Source organism: Chelon labrosus, assembly GCF_963514085.1.
Source record: "Chelon labrosus genome assembly, chromosome: 1".
NCBI lineage: Eukaryota > Metazoa > Chordata > Actinopteri > Mugiliformes > Mugilidae > Chelon > Chelon labrosus.
Window position 1 is genome coordinate 18,502,713 of NC_140337.1, and position 20,422 is coordinate 18,523,134.

Below are 20,422 nucleotides of genomic sequence, written 5' to 3' on the forward strand. Positions count from 1 at the left end.
AATGGCGATGCGAGCATGCATATGTTAGTGTGACCAGAGAAGATTACTGCCGTGTGTGTGTGTGTGTGTGAGGGCGAGGGAGAGATCGCTCACATACGAGGTCGTCTGTATGTTGACTGCGAGCATGCAATCATTCACTGCGAGTTGGTGTGTGTTCAAACGCAAAGGGAACTTGTGTGCGTCCCCGTTCCCCCTGACAGCGGCGCCGGTGATTGAAAGTGACCGGGTTGTTTCAGTGTCACCCCGTAGATGAAATGCAGCGGCTGTGCGTCAACCCCCGCGCTCACTTCCCATTCACATCAGCCACATGCAGAACGACAAACCCGCGTCTTGCCTGTTGTCATCTTCCCTTTCCTTTGATCCTTTCATCCCCGAAACAGGTACAATATATGGAAACCTCTCCGTAGTCCTTCCCCTTTCCGCTTCCTCGTTGTGATTCATCATCTTCGCTTTCATCATTCAATCTCCACGGGAATGACACCGGTAGGACAGCTAGCCACACAAGCTACATGTAAAGTAAACTAAACATTTTTAATATTCCAGGAAAGTATTTTAGTACTAGTATTTTACCAAGTAACGTTTTTTGATTCGAAGTGCACCCGCTCCTGATCATCTTCTTCCCCCAATCTGGTCAGCAGGTATAATTTAATATCCGCAAAAGCTTAGTTGGAAACAAATATTCCAAAATAACCCGGGCTGCACCTCATCACTGAGAATTAATCTCTCCAAAAAGCACTTTAAGTATGCGTTCACCAAAATTACAAACAAAAAATAAATAAATAAAGATGTGGATTATCCACAATACATCAGGTTTTATGTGGAGGATTGCTTTGGAGAAAAAAAAAAAAAACAACAGTTCAATGCGAGGTCTGAGGATTATCCAACACAGACAGACGCTGACTCTGGAAGTGCTGTTGATTTGAAGTGCTAGTTTTTTGCAACATGGCTGATAACAGATAACAAGTAACTCCAGACTCAACAGGGAATAGCACTAACGTATCATAGCAAAATATTGGTGAAATGAACGAGTTTCACAGCAGATAATGCGTTATTTAGAGGCTGTGTTTCGGTGCCCCATTCACTCCCACTATATGGATATACGTGGAGCTAAATATCTGACGAACAAAACAACACCAAAGTTATATGGGTGAGTAAACGGTCGTATTTTATGCCAGAAATAAGGTCCAGGTTGTAAAAAACAGTAGTTCCCCTTTAAGTTAAATGAATACCTGCATGTAGTGGAATAAAACAAACCAGAGTTTGCAGATGTTATTGTGCTGACCTTTATTTTGCCAAAGTCCAATCTGGATCTTGTTATTATTGCTATTAGTTTCACCATCTTGTTTATAAGTGATAAAAATTCGGGGTTGGAGGGTTGTAAACTTTCTTGGCTTAGCTTAGCATTGCAAAAAAAGAGAAATAAGTTGCATCTGAGTAATTTTGGTTAAGTGGCCCTTTTTAATCAACTGATCCAGGACATGTTAAAGAAACTCTTGTTCTCCTCTTTTATGCTCTTTTAAGTTGGAAACCCAATAAGCTGCGTGGAGATGGTTTCCTTCTGAAGTTCTCATTAGGAAGACGCGTCCTCAAGACCACACTCTGGCAGGGCGTCTGTTTGTGCGTTGCTCGTGCATGCATGCATGCATGCAAAAGGGTGTGTGTTACACAAAGCCCTGCCCGGTGCATGGTTTCAAAGGGTTTATTAAAAGCAGTGAAAGGCTTGATCTACATTTCGGGCTGATGTACCGAACGCGTCTCTGTGTGCGGCAAGATTTGAGGGGTGAAAGAGGGCGAGGGGAAGCTAGAGGGTGGAGGAGCCGAGGGAGCGACTGAGGCAAAACAGAAGGCGAGGGAAGGAAAGGAGGGAGGGAGTGTGACAGAGGAACGGGCTTACATAAACTCTGACCTCGTGTTATGAATGAAAACATCAATCAATAGGTATAACTAATCGGTTTTTCCACTCTTTCGCTCCTCTCCCCAGGGCGCAGAAGTAAAGAATTACATTTAATGGGATTCAAGTAATCTGATTACAAAACAGTGGCATCTGTGATGCATTAGGAGCCCGCGAAAACGAAGGAAAGTTTAGTTTCTCGCCGTGTACTCGAGAGATTTTTCTCAAGACGCAAAGATTATTTCCTCTTGAAATAATCAGTAATAGCACCTGTTGATGATGAGGATGTGAAAACCAAATCATACAGAGTTTTAGTATGATTTAATATGTGCTTACCATGGTGGCAAGGGAAACTGATCACCCAGTGGGCTTTAAGCAAGTTACAGGTAATCTGTAATGGGTTTAACATTGAAATTAACCTCTACCGCCTCATTCCCTCACGCTGCTCCACCAAGCCAAGCCCCTCCACATTACCATACGCACCCTTATTCACGTGTGCCCAGTCTGCAGTGCGCAAATTAAATCACACTCCGCTATAGGTTAATTAAAACATGATTTCCCTCAGGCTCCCGCCGCATACATACGGCGCCTTTACGCAAATGCACAAACATACATTTACTCTAACTGAATTCAGGGACAAGTCAGAGTCCGCAGGGTGTTCAGTATGCGCAATATCCTCCCTACAGGCCCAGTCGGAGCACACGAGCTGCGGCAGATATGTGCCTTTAAATTAACTGCAGGATTACTGGTTATTAATTATCTCACAGCCTCATTAAGTACACAGGAGTTCTGGTGAGAGACTCAATACCATTCTTCATTAAGGACACATGATCAAAGAGCCTAGGTCGTTCGCTATACACAAGCGACCTGGGGATCTTATCAATAAGTTATCAGTACCAAATGCTTTCTACGATATGCTACTCCCCTGCCTCCTCACCTCTCCGGCTCTCTTCAAAATGTGAGTGTAAGAGAAGCAGAGGGAGCGTGTGCGACCTTGTGTTGCAGCCGTCATCGATTGGGGCTGGAGCTGTCAATCGATCAGTCTGGCTGTGTGTGTGGAGATAAAGGCGTTTCTATCTCTGGACGCTCGGTTGTCAGCGAGGAGGGGAGTACGCGGAGAGGCAGAGGAGAGGAGGGGCGGGCAAAACAGAGATTGTGGGAAAACACGGCCAAACACTTTTGGTCTTGCAACAAAAAAAAAAAAAGTCTCACGAGTGCCTGAGAAGTTTTGTTAACCGGGATTTGTGCACAATAAGCAGTTAACTGGGTGTGTTGGAAAAACAATCTGTCTGTGTTCAGCGAAGTAAGATATTTTCACGGTAAGTGTTTTGAACGTGCTGAGGAATGCTCAAGATAGAAACTCAACAAAGGGGGAAACATCCCTTAAAACAACAGTTTGCCGGTTGTGGTGCAGGCTCAATTTTTTTTGGGCGTGGAGTGCGGATGTGATAATACAAACCTGTGCAACTCTGTGTTTTATTCCAACTTTGGGTTGAGATTTAAATAGAAATGAATGTCTGTTGTGTTCAAACCAAATGCTGATTAAACACATCAGTAATGACAGATTTATGCCAACTGGCTTTGATTGTTTGGCAGGCGGATAAGGCTATGTGAGACAGCGGAAAAATGAGAGTTACTAATGTAACTTGGGTTCTACGAGTGTCTGCGTGGGTTCTCTCCAGGTCCTTCCTCCCACCGTCCAAAGACATGCTGTTGATTCTAAATTGGCCGTAGGTGTGAGTGTGAATGGTTGTCTGTCTGTCTGTGTTAGCCCTGCGATAGACTGGCAACCTGTCCAGGGTGTGCCCCGCCTCCCGCCCAATGAGAGCTGGGATAGGCTCCAGCCGCGCCACCACAGGACAAGGCGGTTACAGAAAATGAATGAATGAACTATTGAAGCTTCCAATGAGTATTAAAAGGTTAAAAAAAAAAGGAGAACTGTGTGTTCAGGGAAATGTTTTCCTAAAAACAAACATGATCTGTAGCGAAGACAAACACCATTAGCATAACATCACCAAACATTAGAGCTGGTGTGCCTTTTTCTTGTTGGAGCGAGTTGAAAGAAGAAATGGAAATGTAGATGTCTATTGGCATACATCATGTGCATGTGTCTACAGTCTTCGTGTAATTGCTCCCACTGCAGAGAGGGGAGACAAAAGTTCACAAGAGTGTAGCTTTAAATTTAGCTTTGCGTGTCCTGTAAAGGCCGGCTTCTTGGAGGCTTCTCCTGTTAAACATCTGTCAGTCATTGAGTCAGCTACGGGCAGGCATCGCATTGCATAAATTTCCCTTTACTACTTATCAGGCCCCAAATTCCTGTATAATTGCGTCCCGGGGTGGACATGCAACACACTTGTATATACAGTGCACGGTGGCTAACTGCAACCGCGGCATGCTATCTCACCTCACCTCCTCGTATCTAATCTGAGAGAAATAGTTGCACGCTGATACTGATGCAGGGCGCAGGAGAAAATGTGCCCAGTGCCTCACCTCTCTTCACAAACACGTCGGGTATGAGGACTGATAGCGGTAAAAAAAAACGGAGCGCACCTGAAACCGGCGAACAAATATAGAACACAAAGAGGCATGAGGGACTTCACAGACTTGGAGGGATCTTATATTCTCTTTGTCTGCTTTTTTTTTTTATACTCCCTCTCTCTCTCTGTCTATCTGTCTCTCCATCCCTGTCCCAACTTCTTCCTCCACCTCCTCGTCCTCCTACTCCTGGCTCAACACGTCCTATCCCCGTCAGCAGATGAGAATAAATGCAAAGAACACTTGCACACCTGAGTGAACAGAGTTCACAAGTGCGTGGGAGGATGGGAGGGGAGCTATGGGAAACAAACAGGGTCTCTGTGTCTTTGTATATCCTGCTCTCTCTTTCCCAATCCAGTTTTTTTTACAGTGCCCGTGTTTGTATTGGAAACTTGTGGGCGTGTGTTGTATACAAGCACGTGAGGGTTCTCCGTGTGTGTTATGTGCATGGGTCTAATTTGAACGCTCCCGGCTCCTGGCCTGTATTTAAAAAAACAAAAAAAAAAAACAACCCACAGGTTTCAGTTGCCGCGACCTTTACTACTTGCAGATCGTTCCGTCCGATAAGAACGCTTGGCCTGGCTTGCCTTGATGACCTCATCAGGTCTTCACACGGCCTAACTCCAAACAAAGTTTTCGGATAAACCATAACAAACTGCGCTTCACCCCTGCTGCGGTCACTGCGAGGCTGGCAGTAACAATAAACAGGCCCCGGGGGCCGGCAAGGCAGCCGAACGGGACAAAGACACGAGCAATGACAGAGGCGCTCTTAGAAACCGCTCTGGAGCACAAACCGTACTTCAATAAACACAAAATGCCACACAAATAGCAAATCTAGGGGCGCTGCGAGAAATGAAAAGGATGCTTGCGTCAGAGATGTCACTGAACATGAGTTTAATTTCCATTGAGGTGAAAGTAAAGGGACTTAAATTAAAGAAGCTCATCTGGTCATTTTGGTTGTTGTTTTTTTTTTACAGTGTATGTCCTGCACTGTATCCGCCTGTGGACTGGCTCACACACAATTCTCAAACCTAATTACTATAAACACACCCGCCCAATCAGCACTATCATCACCGAAATAAACAAACACACTCGGGCACAATCAGAAATCAGTCATGCAATCATAACAACCCCCCGCTTCCCACCCACCCACTCACCCATCACCACCCACACACTGCAATAAGTCTTAACGTACAAGACCATAAACACACACACACACACACACACTCTCCACTCCCTAATCTCCAGTGTTTGGCGAGCTCCCTCGACTCACCGATGATGTAGTAGTCGTGCATGCTCTTGAACTCGTGGCCCCAGAGGTTGGGCGAGAACTCCTGGAACTTGATGGTGAAGCGACGCTCGCGGGTGGGCTCGTCGCACGTGAGCACGATGTTGGGCGCCCCCATCACCTCGCAGCGGTCCGCCTGCTCCCGCGACGACACGAGGTAGAGCTTGTAGAACTCGTACTCCGGCGTGGACCTGGCCGTGTCCAGGGGAGGGCAGATGAGGTCCAGCCGGTCCCCGATCTGAGGGTACAGGACATAGCCCTTGTCGTCCCTGAACCTGGGCGTCGGAGAGAAGAAGAGCGGGAATTAAGAGGAGAAAGAAATGTTTAGAATCGTTAATTAAAAGTCTTTCTAAACCGCTTCACAACCACCTGTCCTCGCTGCTGAAAGAGCAACAGATGGGTCCTTTAGCTCTCTCATTTCTCCTACTATTTTTTTTTTTCCTCCGTCACAGGGAGCAGGTGCCTTTACAGGGGAACTGCTGTGCAGTCAACTGCACAAATAATTTTTTACCACACAAGCTCATGCAATCCCCCGTTGACCCCGTGAGGCAGTGGAGAAAAACGTAGGAAAATATAACCAGCAGTTGATGATCCACACGGGGAAAATAACCGCCGCCTAAAAGGGTTCGGTTTTTAGAAAAGCATTGATTTGTGTTCTTTTGTTTTTTTGTAAACCACCCACAGAAATTACCTTGAGTTCAGAGAGAGAGACTCATGTTCTGCTGCACTTTAAGACTAAACATGCGCACAATTAGTCAAATGTAGGCAAAGGAAAGAGCAAAGTAACTTCCAATTTAAAAATCATTGGTTTCCACCTTTCAGCCATTTCGTTTATTTATCCACTCAACAGTCACGACGCTCATTTATGTACAAGTGAAATCGAGTCGCAGTGTGATTTTAAGGAATTTACAGACGTGTGGAAACGAAGCAAACAACAAGACCGTCCCTGTATGCACACGGGCGAACGTATGCATGAATATGAACCTGAAGTATGGTTAGCATTTACTTTTTTCCCTCACAACGCTCATTTTATGTTTTATTTTTTTTCTCCAGCTCTTATATTTGGAAGTGAGAACTGAGGCATGTCCATGGAGGAAGAAACGGGCAGAACTATCGCAGCAGATCAGCAGAACAAGGCTGCCAGTGCCAAATCTCAGGTATGTACAGTTAATTAGTTTGCTAATTAGCCTCCTTGAAGTCGGTCTATCACTCTCTTAGCTATGAAGGATGTGCCGATTGTTTGCCCAGAGCCGCGCCGACGATTTGGCACCCGCCGTCTACGGAAAACCTGCATTTTAAAATGATTTCAATCAAACGGGCCGACTAAACTCAACACAAAAGTCTGCTAGAGTATGGTTCGACGTTATATGTTCCTAAATTAAAAAACACTGATAAAAACATTTGATTTCAGCCTGAACGAGAAGCGTATGTGGGCTGTTGGGCCCGGTGTGGCTGCACCGAGGCCTTTCCAGAGCAGAGAACATGAAACACAGCAGTCGCAGGGGCATAAACTCAACAAATGACTCAGACTCCCCCTCACAAAACAGGCACATCGCTCGCTGATAAGGCCAAACACTATAAGTTAGCAACTTAGCTCCTGAGGCCTGGGCTGACTCAAGCGCACCACGCCAGAATGCCTGGCCAGCACTGGAAAAGCAGAAAGCACCAGTAGTAACGTTATCTCAGGTTAAAATAAATGTCACCGCTGACGGGAGGGGGGAAAGTGTTTATAGTAGTAAAAGTTCAAACGGAGGAGGAGATTTGCTGGATTTCTTTTATTTATTTTTTATTTGGCTGTTAGCATTCTCCCAGAATCTTAAGTGACACTTTGATGTGGAAGTGGGAGGAAACAAATGCCTGTAATGTTAAGGAGCCCGTTTTTTTTTCCCGTTACCTCTGACTCAGACGCCGTCGCCTGTTTCCAACAAATCCACATGAACACTTGGGAGTCACAGCCACTAAAACCTGCTTAATTATTCTCTCTGTTCTGCTGTCAGACAACCGTGTGAGTATTAAAAATAAACAATACGGGATCACAAAGCGCTAAGACAAAGACAAAGGGAACGGCGTTACATAACCGCACTGTCAGAAAAAGAGACAGAATAAATCCTTCTGCTGTCACACAGGAAACGAGTGACAGTTTGAGGAAGAAAAAAAAAATCACCTTTCAGTATCACATAAGCTAAATTGATGTCTATTAAACCGTTTGTCTTTCATGCGGTCCTTTGGATGCCAACAAAAATAATCATGCCAAGTGATGATTAATAATATTAGACAGTACTGAAGCCAGTTTGAGATTTAGTAATATGATTATCTAGAAAAAACCATGGACTGTATTCCATGAGGCTACGCCAGCAATTGTGATTGGACACAGATAAGGAAAAAGGAGGAAGAAAAGTGGCCAAACTGGGACGCCAATATTGCAAATACAGTTTGATTTAAGAGCTGTTTAGCGCTACATAAACATACATCTTGTGCGTAGATATGATTTGACACACAAGAGTTGTAGAGATGTAGTGATTTACGCATCAATCGGAGCATTATCGCGCTGCATTCCTATTGGTTTCTCAGAGGAAGCAGATCGTATCATCAAGCCACATTGTGAGATCGGCATGCTGGATTTCTGCTGTCTTTGCTCGCCAAACGAGATTGATCCAGCTCCGCTCCCACAGTGAGCGCTACGGGACCTCTTTCATACCAAACTCTATCCAGTTGTACAACAACTCACCTTTCTGTAACAGATACAGACACTTTACTACCTTGCTATCATTCCTATGTATCTAATATATATTTACTTGTAGTTCTTAAGAGTGTTTTTATGTGCAACTAAACTACTGTGACCAAGCAATTTCCCTTGTGCATCAATAAAGTTTATCCAAGTCTAACTCTCTGAACCTCTTCCTGGATAGGGACGCCATTTTGGAGCCAAACATATTTGGTGGCAAAAAGTGCACACCTAGCTTTGGACCGTCCGTGCCGTCTTGTTTCAAACTCCCCGCCAAAGCTACAACAACCAAAGTTCAGTTGACGTTTTTCAGATTTTCCAACGATGCAGTGACGCATCAACCAATCACATGTGTCAACAAACGCTTGAACAGCAACTCAACTCACAACGTAAAGCCGTTTTCTTTCCCACTACTAGCATTCGTTTGCTAGCAGGATAAATCTTGGCAACCTGCATCTAGCCTTGCTAGTACGAGACGATCCAGTCTACATATAAATTAAACACACTCGACAGTTTCCTGCCTAGACGTAAGTGTCCCTCCTTCAACGGCTCCACGACTCCCACGGGGCGACCACTGTCCTAAATACTCCACGAGACTACGAGTCAGCAGCGATGCTAATGGACCTCCGAGGCCGTCTGTGTGCAGCAGCTCTATCAGCGTGTTGACATGCTACTATTTATTTTACCATCTTAGCATTTTAGCCCGCAAACATTAACTAATTTGTTTACAAAATGTGCAACAGAGATTCGTCTGACACACCAACATTCATGAAGCGGAGAGGAGATGTGTATTCTAGTTTCTACATCGCTATGTAACAAGGGCAACAATCCTGTTGTTACCCAGGGCAAATATTTGTCTCCTTTGTTGTACCTGGACTCCATCCTCCTCCACAGTGCGGGCTAGCAGGCTACCTCCTAGCACTGCGAGCCCACAGCTTTACACCTGCTCTAAATTGAGATATAAGCTTTATCTGTTGGCGTGTTTGGCTGGCGGCGAACACTGGAGGGGGACTCGAGAGCGCAGCCTGAGCGGCGGAGGAGCTTTAGCCGAGGCGGACCCGGAGGCCTGCCGGGAAGCCACTGTTCCACTTCTCATTACCCGGGTCACTCGGGGTTATCAGGCAACACTTACACTGGCGAAGCAGGCACTCAGCTTCACTCATCACCTCCAAACACACACACATATTTCCCCCATCCCGTCGGCGTCAGACTGGCGAGCACATGCACCGGCATCATTTATAGCGTATGAAGTGTAAACATGGTGGTAGTTCCTGAGGCTTCTGCAGCAAAGCCTGAACAGAAAAATCTATTCAGCACATGCACACACACACACACACACACACACACACACACACACACACACACACACACACACAGGCCCATACAAATGCCCTTCTGCTGAACACAAAAGGTTTGCCTGAGCACATCCACCCACATCCAAGCTCACAGGTTTACTTTTCCCAACACATGAATACTGAAACCAACCGACACACACACACACTTTTATAAAAACAAGTACTCTTTGCTTCCTGCATGACGCATTCTCTGAGTGGTATCTGATGGTACCCTGAGTCACAGCTGAGCTGCAATGCAGAATGGTAGAGCACACACACACACACACACACACACACACACACACACACACACACACACTGGAGATGGTATGAGAGGTAAAATGCCACTGGGCAGGTGCAGTGCTTGAAAAAGAAAGAGGGAGGGAGAGGGGAGGAGTGTGGAAAAGAATATTGAGCATTTCAAGCAAGGTATGTAGCGGCAACAAAGAAATGTGGCGAACACGCAGCAGAAAAAGGAAAACGCCCCACGGAGACGGAGATCCTAAAATATATATATATAACACGGAGCGCAGAGGAGGCAGAGACGAGCGAGAGACGAAAAGAGGAAAAGAGAGACGAGACGGGTGTCAGTGAATTCCAACACAATCCTGTGACGAAACTCGATTTCCTGATAGGCTCCGCGCTCGGAGTGTCAGATTTGCCGAGTTAACCCGGGTTAACCTGGTGTGTGAGAGTGAATGATAGCGTCTGTGTTCCCGGTAAACAGGACGGGGTGGGGAGACCTTGTCCCAATCTAATCGCGTGGCGGAGAAATGGTGTCATTTTATCTGGGAATTCGCGCTTTGCCTCCTCTCTCTCTCTCTCTCTTCCATGTAAGGGCCTCCAGTGTCAACAAACCTGGATGGCATTCAAACACCCGGTACAGTAATACGCAATCACTTAGACTCATCCCCGCCCTCCCTCCCTCGGTAACTGGAGGTTTTAAATCCACCTTTAAAGTCCAGTCAGAAAGTGCAGGATATTATGTGAGCCCTGTGAATCTCAGAGATGCCGCGATGCTGTAAAAATCATTTCCAGAGGAGAGAGAGAGAGAGGGAGAAGTGAAGAGAGGTGAACTCATAAACAACTTTATGGAGTTCATCTGTGACCACGTCTAAATAAATCATCCCATTCAGACACAGCCCTGAGCATCATTACGCTTTCCCTTTACTCTCTCTGGCCACATTTGGCTCTGAGTGAGACACTCTCTCCGTCTCCGAGAGTCTATGTTCTTTTTAAAAAAAAAAAAAAAAGTCTTTTCTCTCTCTCATCTCCTTTTGCGGTTCATTCTCCCTCTCTCTCCCCGTCTCTCTCCCCCCCCCCCCCCCCCCCCCCTCCCTTTCTCTCCGCCGTCAACAATAGAGCCATTCATGTGGCCACACTTTGAAACACGGTGTGGGAGGTTGGAGGGGGGCTAGAGGTGACACCGAGAATGGGAGGCGGAGGAAGGAGAGGTGGAGGGAGGGTGAGAGAGAGCGAGAGAGGGGGGAGGTTTTCCAATCTTTTCTTCTCTGAAGCTCTTTTATGAGGGCAGAAACATCATTTTCTCAACCCGAGCATCGCCCCGCTGCGACCCCTGAGCTGAGCTGAGAAGACTCAAGTGTCAGTCTCCCTGACCTCACCCCCCCGACCTCTTACACCTCCTGCTTCCCATCCTCCCCCGTTCCTCCACTCACTTCAGAGCACCATATAAAGTCTTTAAACTTTGCACGACTTGAAAGGTTTCTTATCGACGTCCACTTCCAATCAAACTAACCACGTTTGAAATTTCTTTCTCCGGCAATAAGCCTGCCGTTGCTGAAGATATCTCCGCCACTGCTCATGCCTTTGTGTGGTTTTTAATGTATATGTGCTTTCCATCCGCTGTTGTCCATCCGCACGTTGTCCTCCCGCCGTTGTACCTGCTCGGGGCGGCACATCGGACAGCTCGAACATTTCCCAGATTCCACAGAGGCAACCCGAGCCGTGTCCAGACCAGAAGCCCGGGCACACAGGTGCAGCTCGGCGGGGAGGGGGAGACAAGGTGCTGCGTTTGTGTGTGTGTGTGTGCAAATGCGTGAACATGAGAATATGGAGGGGAGGCGGGGGTGTGGGGGAGGTTCAGACGAGCGCGAGCGCCCGGTCCGTGGGAGAGGAAAAAAAATCTGAGGCGAGAGATAAAGGAGAGCGAGGTGGGATTCAAAGTGATAAAGCATCAAACAAACACATAAGGACAAAAGAGAAAGCAAGAATGCGGACAGATTGCAAGAAGTGTGGAGTTAAATGTGTAGTGCAAAGGAAAACAGGAGGAACAAAGAGAGAGAGGACACTGGAGTTGGCAGGGAGCGCGGAATAAACTCAAACGAAATCAGCGTGGAGGATTTACTCCAAACTCTCCCCACACTCTGACCTCCTCCATCCTCTGAGGGGGTTTTGTCCTTGAGCTAACCACAACCTGGTGTGAGCAGGAAGCCAAGGAGAGACAGCAAAGGACCGATCTATTAGAGAATAATAAACGACGGCGGTATTCGGTTCTGTGGCCGGGGAGATTTATGGCGGGCCCTGCGTATAAAGCTGTCTGCACTAATCTCATGGTATACACAGAGTAATCACACACACACAGGGGCCCTGAGTGACCCCCCCCCCCCTACCTCCTCCCTTTTAATGTACACACACTGTCAGACGCACAACGGGGGAGCACGCACGCCAAAGAGTAGCCAACCGATCGGCCACGGCAAGGGATACACACACACCCGCCGAGCTGCAACACCTGCAGGCCATCTAGTAGCTGTCTAAAGCAAATCCACTGGGTCTCGTTTGCCGGAGAGGCGCTTTTCCAAAGAACGCCGCAACGAGCGAACGCGCGCGCGGGGAGCGGAAAACGTCCATTTTGCACATGTCACTCGAGCCCCGCGTCTGTAAACCCCACTTCTGATGAAACAAGTGAAACATTCAGTCGCGATCGTGAGCCGTAATTGAATTTCTTCCAACGCGCTTTAATGAATTTTACTAGTGTTAAAGTCTTGAATGAATAAAATAATAATAATAAAAAAAAGCAGGTCCTCAGGTATGAATAAAAAGATTCATAAGGTTTGGAAATGTAAAATTATCTCACTCCACTGACAGACTGTTTTACCGGTTTGAAGGAAAATATTATTTCAAGCCTCAGCGCTGGATTAAATCACTTGCCACGATGCAGATTTTTTTTTACTTTTGTGTGTGTGTGTGTGTGTGTGCTGGACTCAAGCAGCTATCATTTTCCACTCTTCTGCTGCAGCAATCAGTAGCCCTATACGCCGCGCAGCCCAGAAACACCAACAACGCATAATGTAAAACACATGGCGGAGAGTATATAAAACATGAATCCGGCTAACGTGCAATCCGTCTCGACTCGGGCCCTCCGTCAGCTCCGTCAGGTTGACCTGTTGCGCAGCTTCTCACCTACGTCTTCATTTTTACCTTCATCTGATACAATAAAAGATTCAGGAGCTTTCAGATTTCACTCATGTCCCGCTCTTTTATCTTGACCCCATCTTTGTTCGGCTCTGTAGCTGAAACGCGAGCGGTTTGTAGGTTGAACTTGAGGCCTTGCATTTAAAAAAAAAAAAAGCTTGTATCACCTGCAGCTGTGTCAGTGTGTGGGGTCATCCTGTGATATATGACTGAATTAATGCCACGTTCATGTTTAATATATACGCATTAGTCATATATCAGAGCATCAGATTAAAGATTAAAGTAAAAAGCAAAGGGAAAGGCCCAACCCTTGGTTATTTGTCACTTCAAACAGCAACAGGAAGTAATAATCAATGATTATAATTCAGCTAGTTGAATTTCCTCACCATCCGACAGGACCCTTTTACATGCAGGCGCCGCGGCCTCCGCTTCCATCAGCTGCACGGGGGCAGACAGACGTTTTAAAATATCCATAATCATTATTACTGTCTTCATTAAAGAACCATATACCCTGGAGAGGAGCTGCAGAAAGTGGTCTTTGACTGTGTGTATAGAGCTAGGCAGGGGGAGAGAGAGACGCATTTGTAAGAGAGAGGGAGACGGAGAAGAGGGGTTAGGAAGAGACAGAGAGAGCTATAATGTAAATTGATGAGAGTTTGAGTCTCTCTAGAAGGCTTGGCCCAGATACCTCCGAACATTTCTATTATGGATGGAGCGCTGGAATGGATGTGAGTTCGACGGCGAGCGAGGAGAGGAGAGGAGAGGAAGAATAAAAGTTTGAAAGCTGGGTTTCCCCCTCCTACAACTTTTTTATTATTTCATCTTCATAAACTCCACGGTTCCTCTGGTGGGCGAGCCGAATACGAACGCCGGGGCAACCAAAGGCTTCCTAAAAACCTGAGGAAACCACTAAATGTTGCTGTGGTAATAACACAGCAACCGTGTTATTACCACTTGATAGAAACCAGCAAAAAACTACCGAAGCGTCACATCCTTACAACAGCCTTAATCAATCAGCACCACAGTTGAATCACAAAGGAACACAGGAAGTCCGTAAACAGAAGGTTATTTCTCTCAGGACCTGGTTGTGACCAAAATGGAGCCGCAAGAAGAGTCAACAATGCGTTTCTTTTGTCACCGCTGGTGTGGCCAAAGAAAATTAATTAAATCAGCTTAAACAATTATAAATAGAAAGGAGGGAAACTGGATGTAAGAAGGGGTTTAATGGGAGGAGGGGGGAGAGGCAGCGTAATCCAACGACGAGGAGCAGAGCGAACGAGGACAAAGGAGCACAAGGTTGATGTAAAGTCTAGAAAGCCCCGAGGAATGTCGGTGGTGAGAAGCGACAATGGTTGTAATAGTTTCCATATGGTCAGAGGGAGAGCGAGGGAGAGAGAGTGTGTGTGTGTGAGAGAGGGAGGGGTGAGAGATAAAGAGGTGGTGAGGAGAAAGGTAAGGCGACACTGATGAGGCTTAGGAGGGAGAGATTGGGAGGTGGCAGTCAGCAGGTATAGGGACGCAGAGCCTTTTCTCAATAGTTGGTCGGCGTCATGGGACTTTGAAGGTAGCGGCGTCCTTGTCATCTCACACAACACACATACACACGCACACACACACTCATCCTCTTGTCCGGAGGCGGTCCCGAATGCTGCAGCGTCGGTGTCACATCCAGTACACATCACACCCCGGATAACCACAGAGACGCGGGACGGAGGCACGCAGGACGCCTTGGCATTTGCAAATAGCTCGTACACACACACACACACTTTTTGTTTATCTCTCACACACACACACACCCTTCATCCCCCTCGCCGCTGCGCTCCCGCCGCGTTCAACACATTCCATACAGTCCGATGCAGCAGACGAGCGCGCCACATTAAGTGGAGACTTGTAGCTGCACGGTAAAGAGAAACTAGAACTCACTAACCAGCCGTGGAGAAAGACTTCTTTCCCTCCTTTGAACAAAGCTGAACAGTGCAGCCATATTCAGGTCAGCAGAAACTTTTCTCAAGCTAACATCCCCCTCTCTCTCTCTCTCTCTCTCTCTCTCTTCTTCCTCATCTCTTTCTCATTTGCATCCTTGTTCCTGTTTTTTTTTTTTCTTTCTCTTGCTCCCGCATCCGCGAACAGCCTCAGAACTTTTGTTCGCGGCTTCTTTTGACTCCTCCGAAACATTCACCAGAAGTGAGTTCTAGAAACAGCTCTGTGTTCAATCTCTGGTGTCTCAACGAGCCGCAACCCCTTCGCTGTACCTCTCATTCCTTCACCTCTCTCTCTCTCTCTCTCTGTCTATGCCTTTCTTTGTTACCTTCTTTGTCTTCTCTGCAGCCAGCCATGCCACCTGACTTCACCTTCACTTGTTTGCGGCTTTTCTCACATTGTTGTTCCGTCTAAAGCGCTTCAGTCGTACAAAATCAGCATCCTATAAAACCACCGCTTAAAAACAATAATTACAAGCTGTGCTTCGCAATATGCACCGATCAGGCATAACATTATGACCACCTTCCTAATATTGTGTAGGTGTCTCTTGCGCCTCCAAAACAGTTGTGACTCATCAGAGAATGGACATGGACCTTCTGAGGGTGTCTGCTGTTGGTGGGGACCCATCAAGGAGTGTCATTGCTATGGGGTGGGGGTGCCTGGTCTGGTCTAGGTGGGTGCTACATGTCTAAGTAACATCCACATGAATGAATGCCAGGTCTATTGTATTATCTCGAGATGGTCAATGTTATTTATTTCTCCTGTCAGTGGTTTTAATGTTGTGGCTGATCGGTGTGCGCCACTATTCATTTACTATATGCTCATATGTTATTGTTCTTTAGTATGTGTCTGTAAAGGTCATACAGACAAGAGGCCATGAAGCCACAGAGGCGTGTTTTGTCCAAAGCTAATTTTTCAATTGTTAGAAAAGAAACTCAATCATCCCTCAGGAACCTCAAATTCCTCGCAGCAACATTCCCCATCATGTTCTTCTTCTTCTTCTTCTTCTTTTTTTTCACTCGTCACTCCTAAACCATCTCAAACTGCAGTTTCTTCCCACCCCTGTGTCTCTTCTCTTCCCCTCACCTTCCCCCCTAGTTTTCAGCATGTACTCTGGATGATTTGCAGCGCTCTGGATTGGTCCCATTAAGGTGGTCTGGTGGAGGTGTGTGGTGATAGAGCACCGCGGGGCCTGACAGCTCAGTGTGTGTGTGTGTGTGTGTGTGTGCGGGCGCATTAGAGGAAGAGATTGAAAGGGCCCCCCAGCCCCAGTCCACAAATGGATACACCTATGTATGTATACACTTTAACAGAGGCAGAAGGAGGCCCTTGAGACACACACACACACACACACACACACGTAAGAGACCTCCTAGGACTCCCAGTAAGGTCTTCAGTGTGTATATACCCCACAACAACATACACACACACACACGCACACACATATATATATATATGTGGATCATGGCAGCTGGTGTTTACGCCTGAAAGTCTTTGAGCTTCGACTCATTCACTCCAGCCACCTCACTAATTTAATTAGGTCACCCAGGGCTCTGGAGGAATGAAGGTTATAATGCACGCAGTGCCCCTCGTTCTCTGCCCTCCACACACAGAGCGGGAACCATCCCCTGTTCGTCCCACGGGGAGTGAAGGAGCGAGGTGAGACGCTGACCCGCCACAGTGTGGGTCACCTGCACTTTCAAAGCTCCCCCCCTCGTACATGCCCATGTGTGTGTGTGTTTCAGTGCATCCACATGCGCTCATGCATGTAGGCGTTCTCCCGTGGGGGGCCCTCCTCCCTCCTCCTCCTCTCCCCGTCGGTGACCTGTGAGGGCCAATCGCGTGTGTGTGTCTGGAGGTTCAACTTTGCTCCGGAGAGGCCACGGGGTGCAGGGAGTCTGAAACTTTAGCTAAAGGCGACTCAACTTAAGCTCAGTCAGGCCACAGTGTCAGGAGTGCGGTGTAATCCATAGGGGGCCTCTAGGGGCCACCAAGTATGCGGGGCTCCTGGGACGTAGCTGTTTTTTGATTTTTTTTCCTCCTTAACCAAGCAAGTAGAAGAACAAGGTTGCGATTGCTGCATGTTTGTGTGCAAACATGCAGTCAACTAGTGAGTATTTATACAGAAATACATTGTGTGTGTGAGTGCCTCAATGTATATCATTTCCCAGTGTAAGAACACGGCTCTCTGATTGGTTTTCCTCTTTGACACAGAGGACAGAGATGCAGCAGACTCTGGATACCTAAAATAAACTTCAGTTGAATCAAGTCATTTTAATTTATTTCATTTATTTACAGGGTTTGTTGATTTAGCAAATATTTTCTCAAGTCCGTGGGACAGCACTGCAACCAGCACAGATTCCAGACGTCAGTCATACAGTCCTCTTGTAAAAATCCCTACCTGTCATTTTTTTTTACATTTCAGCTTTAAGTTTATCACGGATTTATTAGTCGTCAGTGGATGAGTGTGTGTTTTCTGTGCGTATCCCAGCTGGGGCCTTGTGTATCCGCAGCAGCACTTAATCCACCATTTGAAATGGGAACCTGGCTTCCATTCGGTTTCCCCCACAGGCTCAGAGCAGCGCTACCCGACTCCCAGATTCTCAGCTACTCTCCGACTCCACTGGAACGCATCTTGAAGCGATTTGGGGCTCAAACCCTCTTTTTTTTTTTTATTTTGCCCTCCTCCTGCTTGGCTCTCCTACCCACCCCCTTCTCACCCACCCGAACGCCTCCTCCCGTTCTCGGCTGAAGGAAGATTTAAAGGCTTAGGGGAAAGCGCTGGAGCGGCAGTCCCGGCTCGACCCAGGGGTTGCGGAGCCCCGCGGTAAAATCAACAGTTAGCCTGCTGCAAGAGCGCAGACTCCCGAGCAGTCGGAGAGGGAGGGATCCGTCCACGAAAGTAGGACAGGCGAGGGTCTGGGGCTAGCCGACGACTGCCTACTCAATCGCAAACAGACACACACACACACACATGCCTGCACACACAAACCCGCTGAAAGAGAATGCCTCCGGGTCATCAAAAATCCTATTCACTCCCGTCAGGATGTTGAAGAGTGTCATGCCAATATTTCAGTGCTGATAGCTTTGGCACAACGTTTCGAGGGATGTGTGTGTGTGTGTGTGTGTGTGTGTGGGGGCGTGTGCTTGAGCACGTCCGTGTGCGCCACTTCTCCTCCTCTTTATTTTCTAAAGAGTGGCTGTTTCAAAAAGTCGCCCGGGTATTTTCAAGGGGCCCGTCTAATTCATGCAGGTGAAGTGTTTTAAAGTTGCATTCCCCCGTCTACCTGCGGGGCCCGAAAAACACACAACAGAGGTGTTGAAATATCACCTCCAATCCTCCTCCTCCTCCTCCTCCCTCCCTCACTTTTATCACAACTTCTATCCTTTTGTCCTTCACTTTTCTCCCGTCCCTCCACACCTGCCTCCTCCCGCCGCACTCCTTCGCTTTCTTCCCATCTTTTCCTCATCCCTCCGTCTTTCCTTTGCACCTCACCTCCATCCTGCTCTCCTTTTTACCTCATCCATCCCTCTCCCCTTTCTCTCTCTCCCTCTCTCTCTCTCTCTGTCTTTCTCTCTGCCTCTCATAGTGTTTGAAGCAGAGTGTTTGTCTCTAGGGCTGCATGATTGACAGCTGAGAGAGAGCCAGGCAGCTCTCTGGTGACAGATAAGGACTTTGGCTCTATTACTCACTGGGTCCCACAGACACACACAAACACACACACACACATATACAAACTCTCACCCATCCTCCCACATGCATTCAGTTACCCGCGCGTGCACACTGACAGAAACACACACTCCGGGATCCCATGCTGCTCCCGCAGTTCGGCAGGGAGCAGGCAAACCTATTTGCATTAGGAAGCGGCGTGTAAAATAAATAAAGAATCGGATGAGTCGAGGAATAAATAGACAGGAGGCACGGCTGGGGATGAGTATGACTGATTTGCAGAGAGTGCGCATGAGTGCGCATGTGTGTGTGTGTGTGTGTGTGTGTGTGTGTGCGTGCTGTCTTTCTCAACCTCTGGGCTCCCGTGTGGGGAGAGCAGCAGTGCAGCAAAAGAAACCCACCAACCCCACCCCACCTCAGCCCCCCATCGCACACCCTGTTGAACACACGCAAACACAAACAGTCAAATATAAATGAAAAGATTCCGCAAAGCCCGAATCATTATGGTAATGAAAAATGAAAGGGTCTAAAAATACAGTTTTATTCCTCCCTTTGTTTCAGGGGGAACTCCAGCGAGACCGCTGGCTGACAATGAAAAAGAAAAAGAAGGGGATGGAGAACGAGAAGGGAGGCGAAATAGTTTTCCCCCCCGTACCTTCTTTTCCATTAACATCTCCCTTTACAGCCACCCAAATCTTGGGATTGCAATACTCTTGCTCGCTTCAAAGAGAGAAATTGGATTGAGTGCAACTGGTTCAAATTGGGTACATGTTTGTGTTCTTGGCAAAAAAAAGAAGAAGGAGAAGAAGAAGAAGAAGATGCAGCAGCCTTGGTGAGTTGTTGATTGACAGCTAAAAGTGAGAGGGAGATGGTGAGAAATAGAGGCAGGCGGCGGAGAAACAGGTGCAACATCAGTGACGGGAGAGGAAAAACAGAACGGGTGAGAGCAAACGCGGAATCAGAGAGGGGAAAAACAGACGACTTTATGAAAGTTTGCGCAGGAGTGGAAAAATAGGCTGAAATTTGAAGCCGAGGAAGGAAGGGATTGATGAAAGGCTCGTGTCACGTCATGCCGAGCTACAGGTGTGTGCCGGGGGAGAAGTCGCAGGGGAGGGGAAGAGACGGGCGAGGGATAATTAGGCCGACCCCTCGCGGAGGAGTGTGGCAGGTGAAAGGACGAACGGAGGGGAAAAAGGGAAAGGGCTGGGAGAGATGGATGGACGGCGGGGGAGATGAAGGAGAGGAGGGTTGAAGGCAAGGACGCGGTGACATAGTAGAGGGAAAGGGAAAGGAGGAAAATGAAAAAAAAAAGCATGACGGCAGAGGTGGCAGGCTCAGCGTGAGAGAAAGAGGGAATAAAGGAGAGGAGGCAAGCCTGGAGGACAGAGGTTTAAAAGTGAGAGGAGAAAGAGGAGAAAGAGGAGAAAGAGGAGGTGGAGGAGATAGACGCAGAGCGTGAAAATGGCCTTTGTCATCCCTTCTCAAACGCAGAGCCAGAAGACAAAGGGAGCGTGAGTGCGAGCTGCTTTCTCTAGCATCTCTGAGATGACAATAGCTATTTGTCTCC

At 47.4% G+C, this 20,422-nt stretch overlaps 1 protein-coding gene across 1 annotated transcript in view; it reads right to left on the minus strand.

Moving 5' to 3' along the window:
* The window catches only part of efnb3b (ephrin-B3b), a 76,951-nt gene that overhangs the window by 32,369 nt on the left and 24,160 nt on the right, over nt 1-20,422 (minus strand). The window contains exon 2 of the mRNA XM_084544322.1: nt 5,700-5,989. Within this exon, the coding sequence (XP_084400448.1) occupies nt 5,700-5,989 (290 nt within the window). The remainder of the gene's footprint in view (nt 1-5,699; nt 5,990-20,422) is intronic.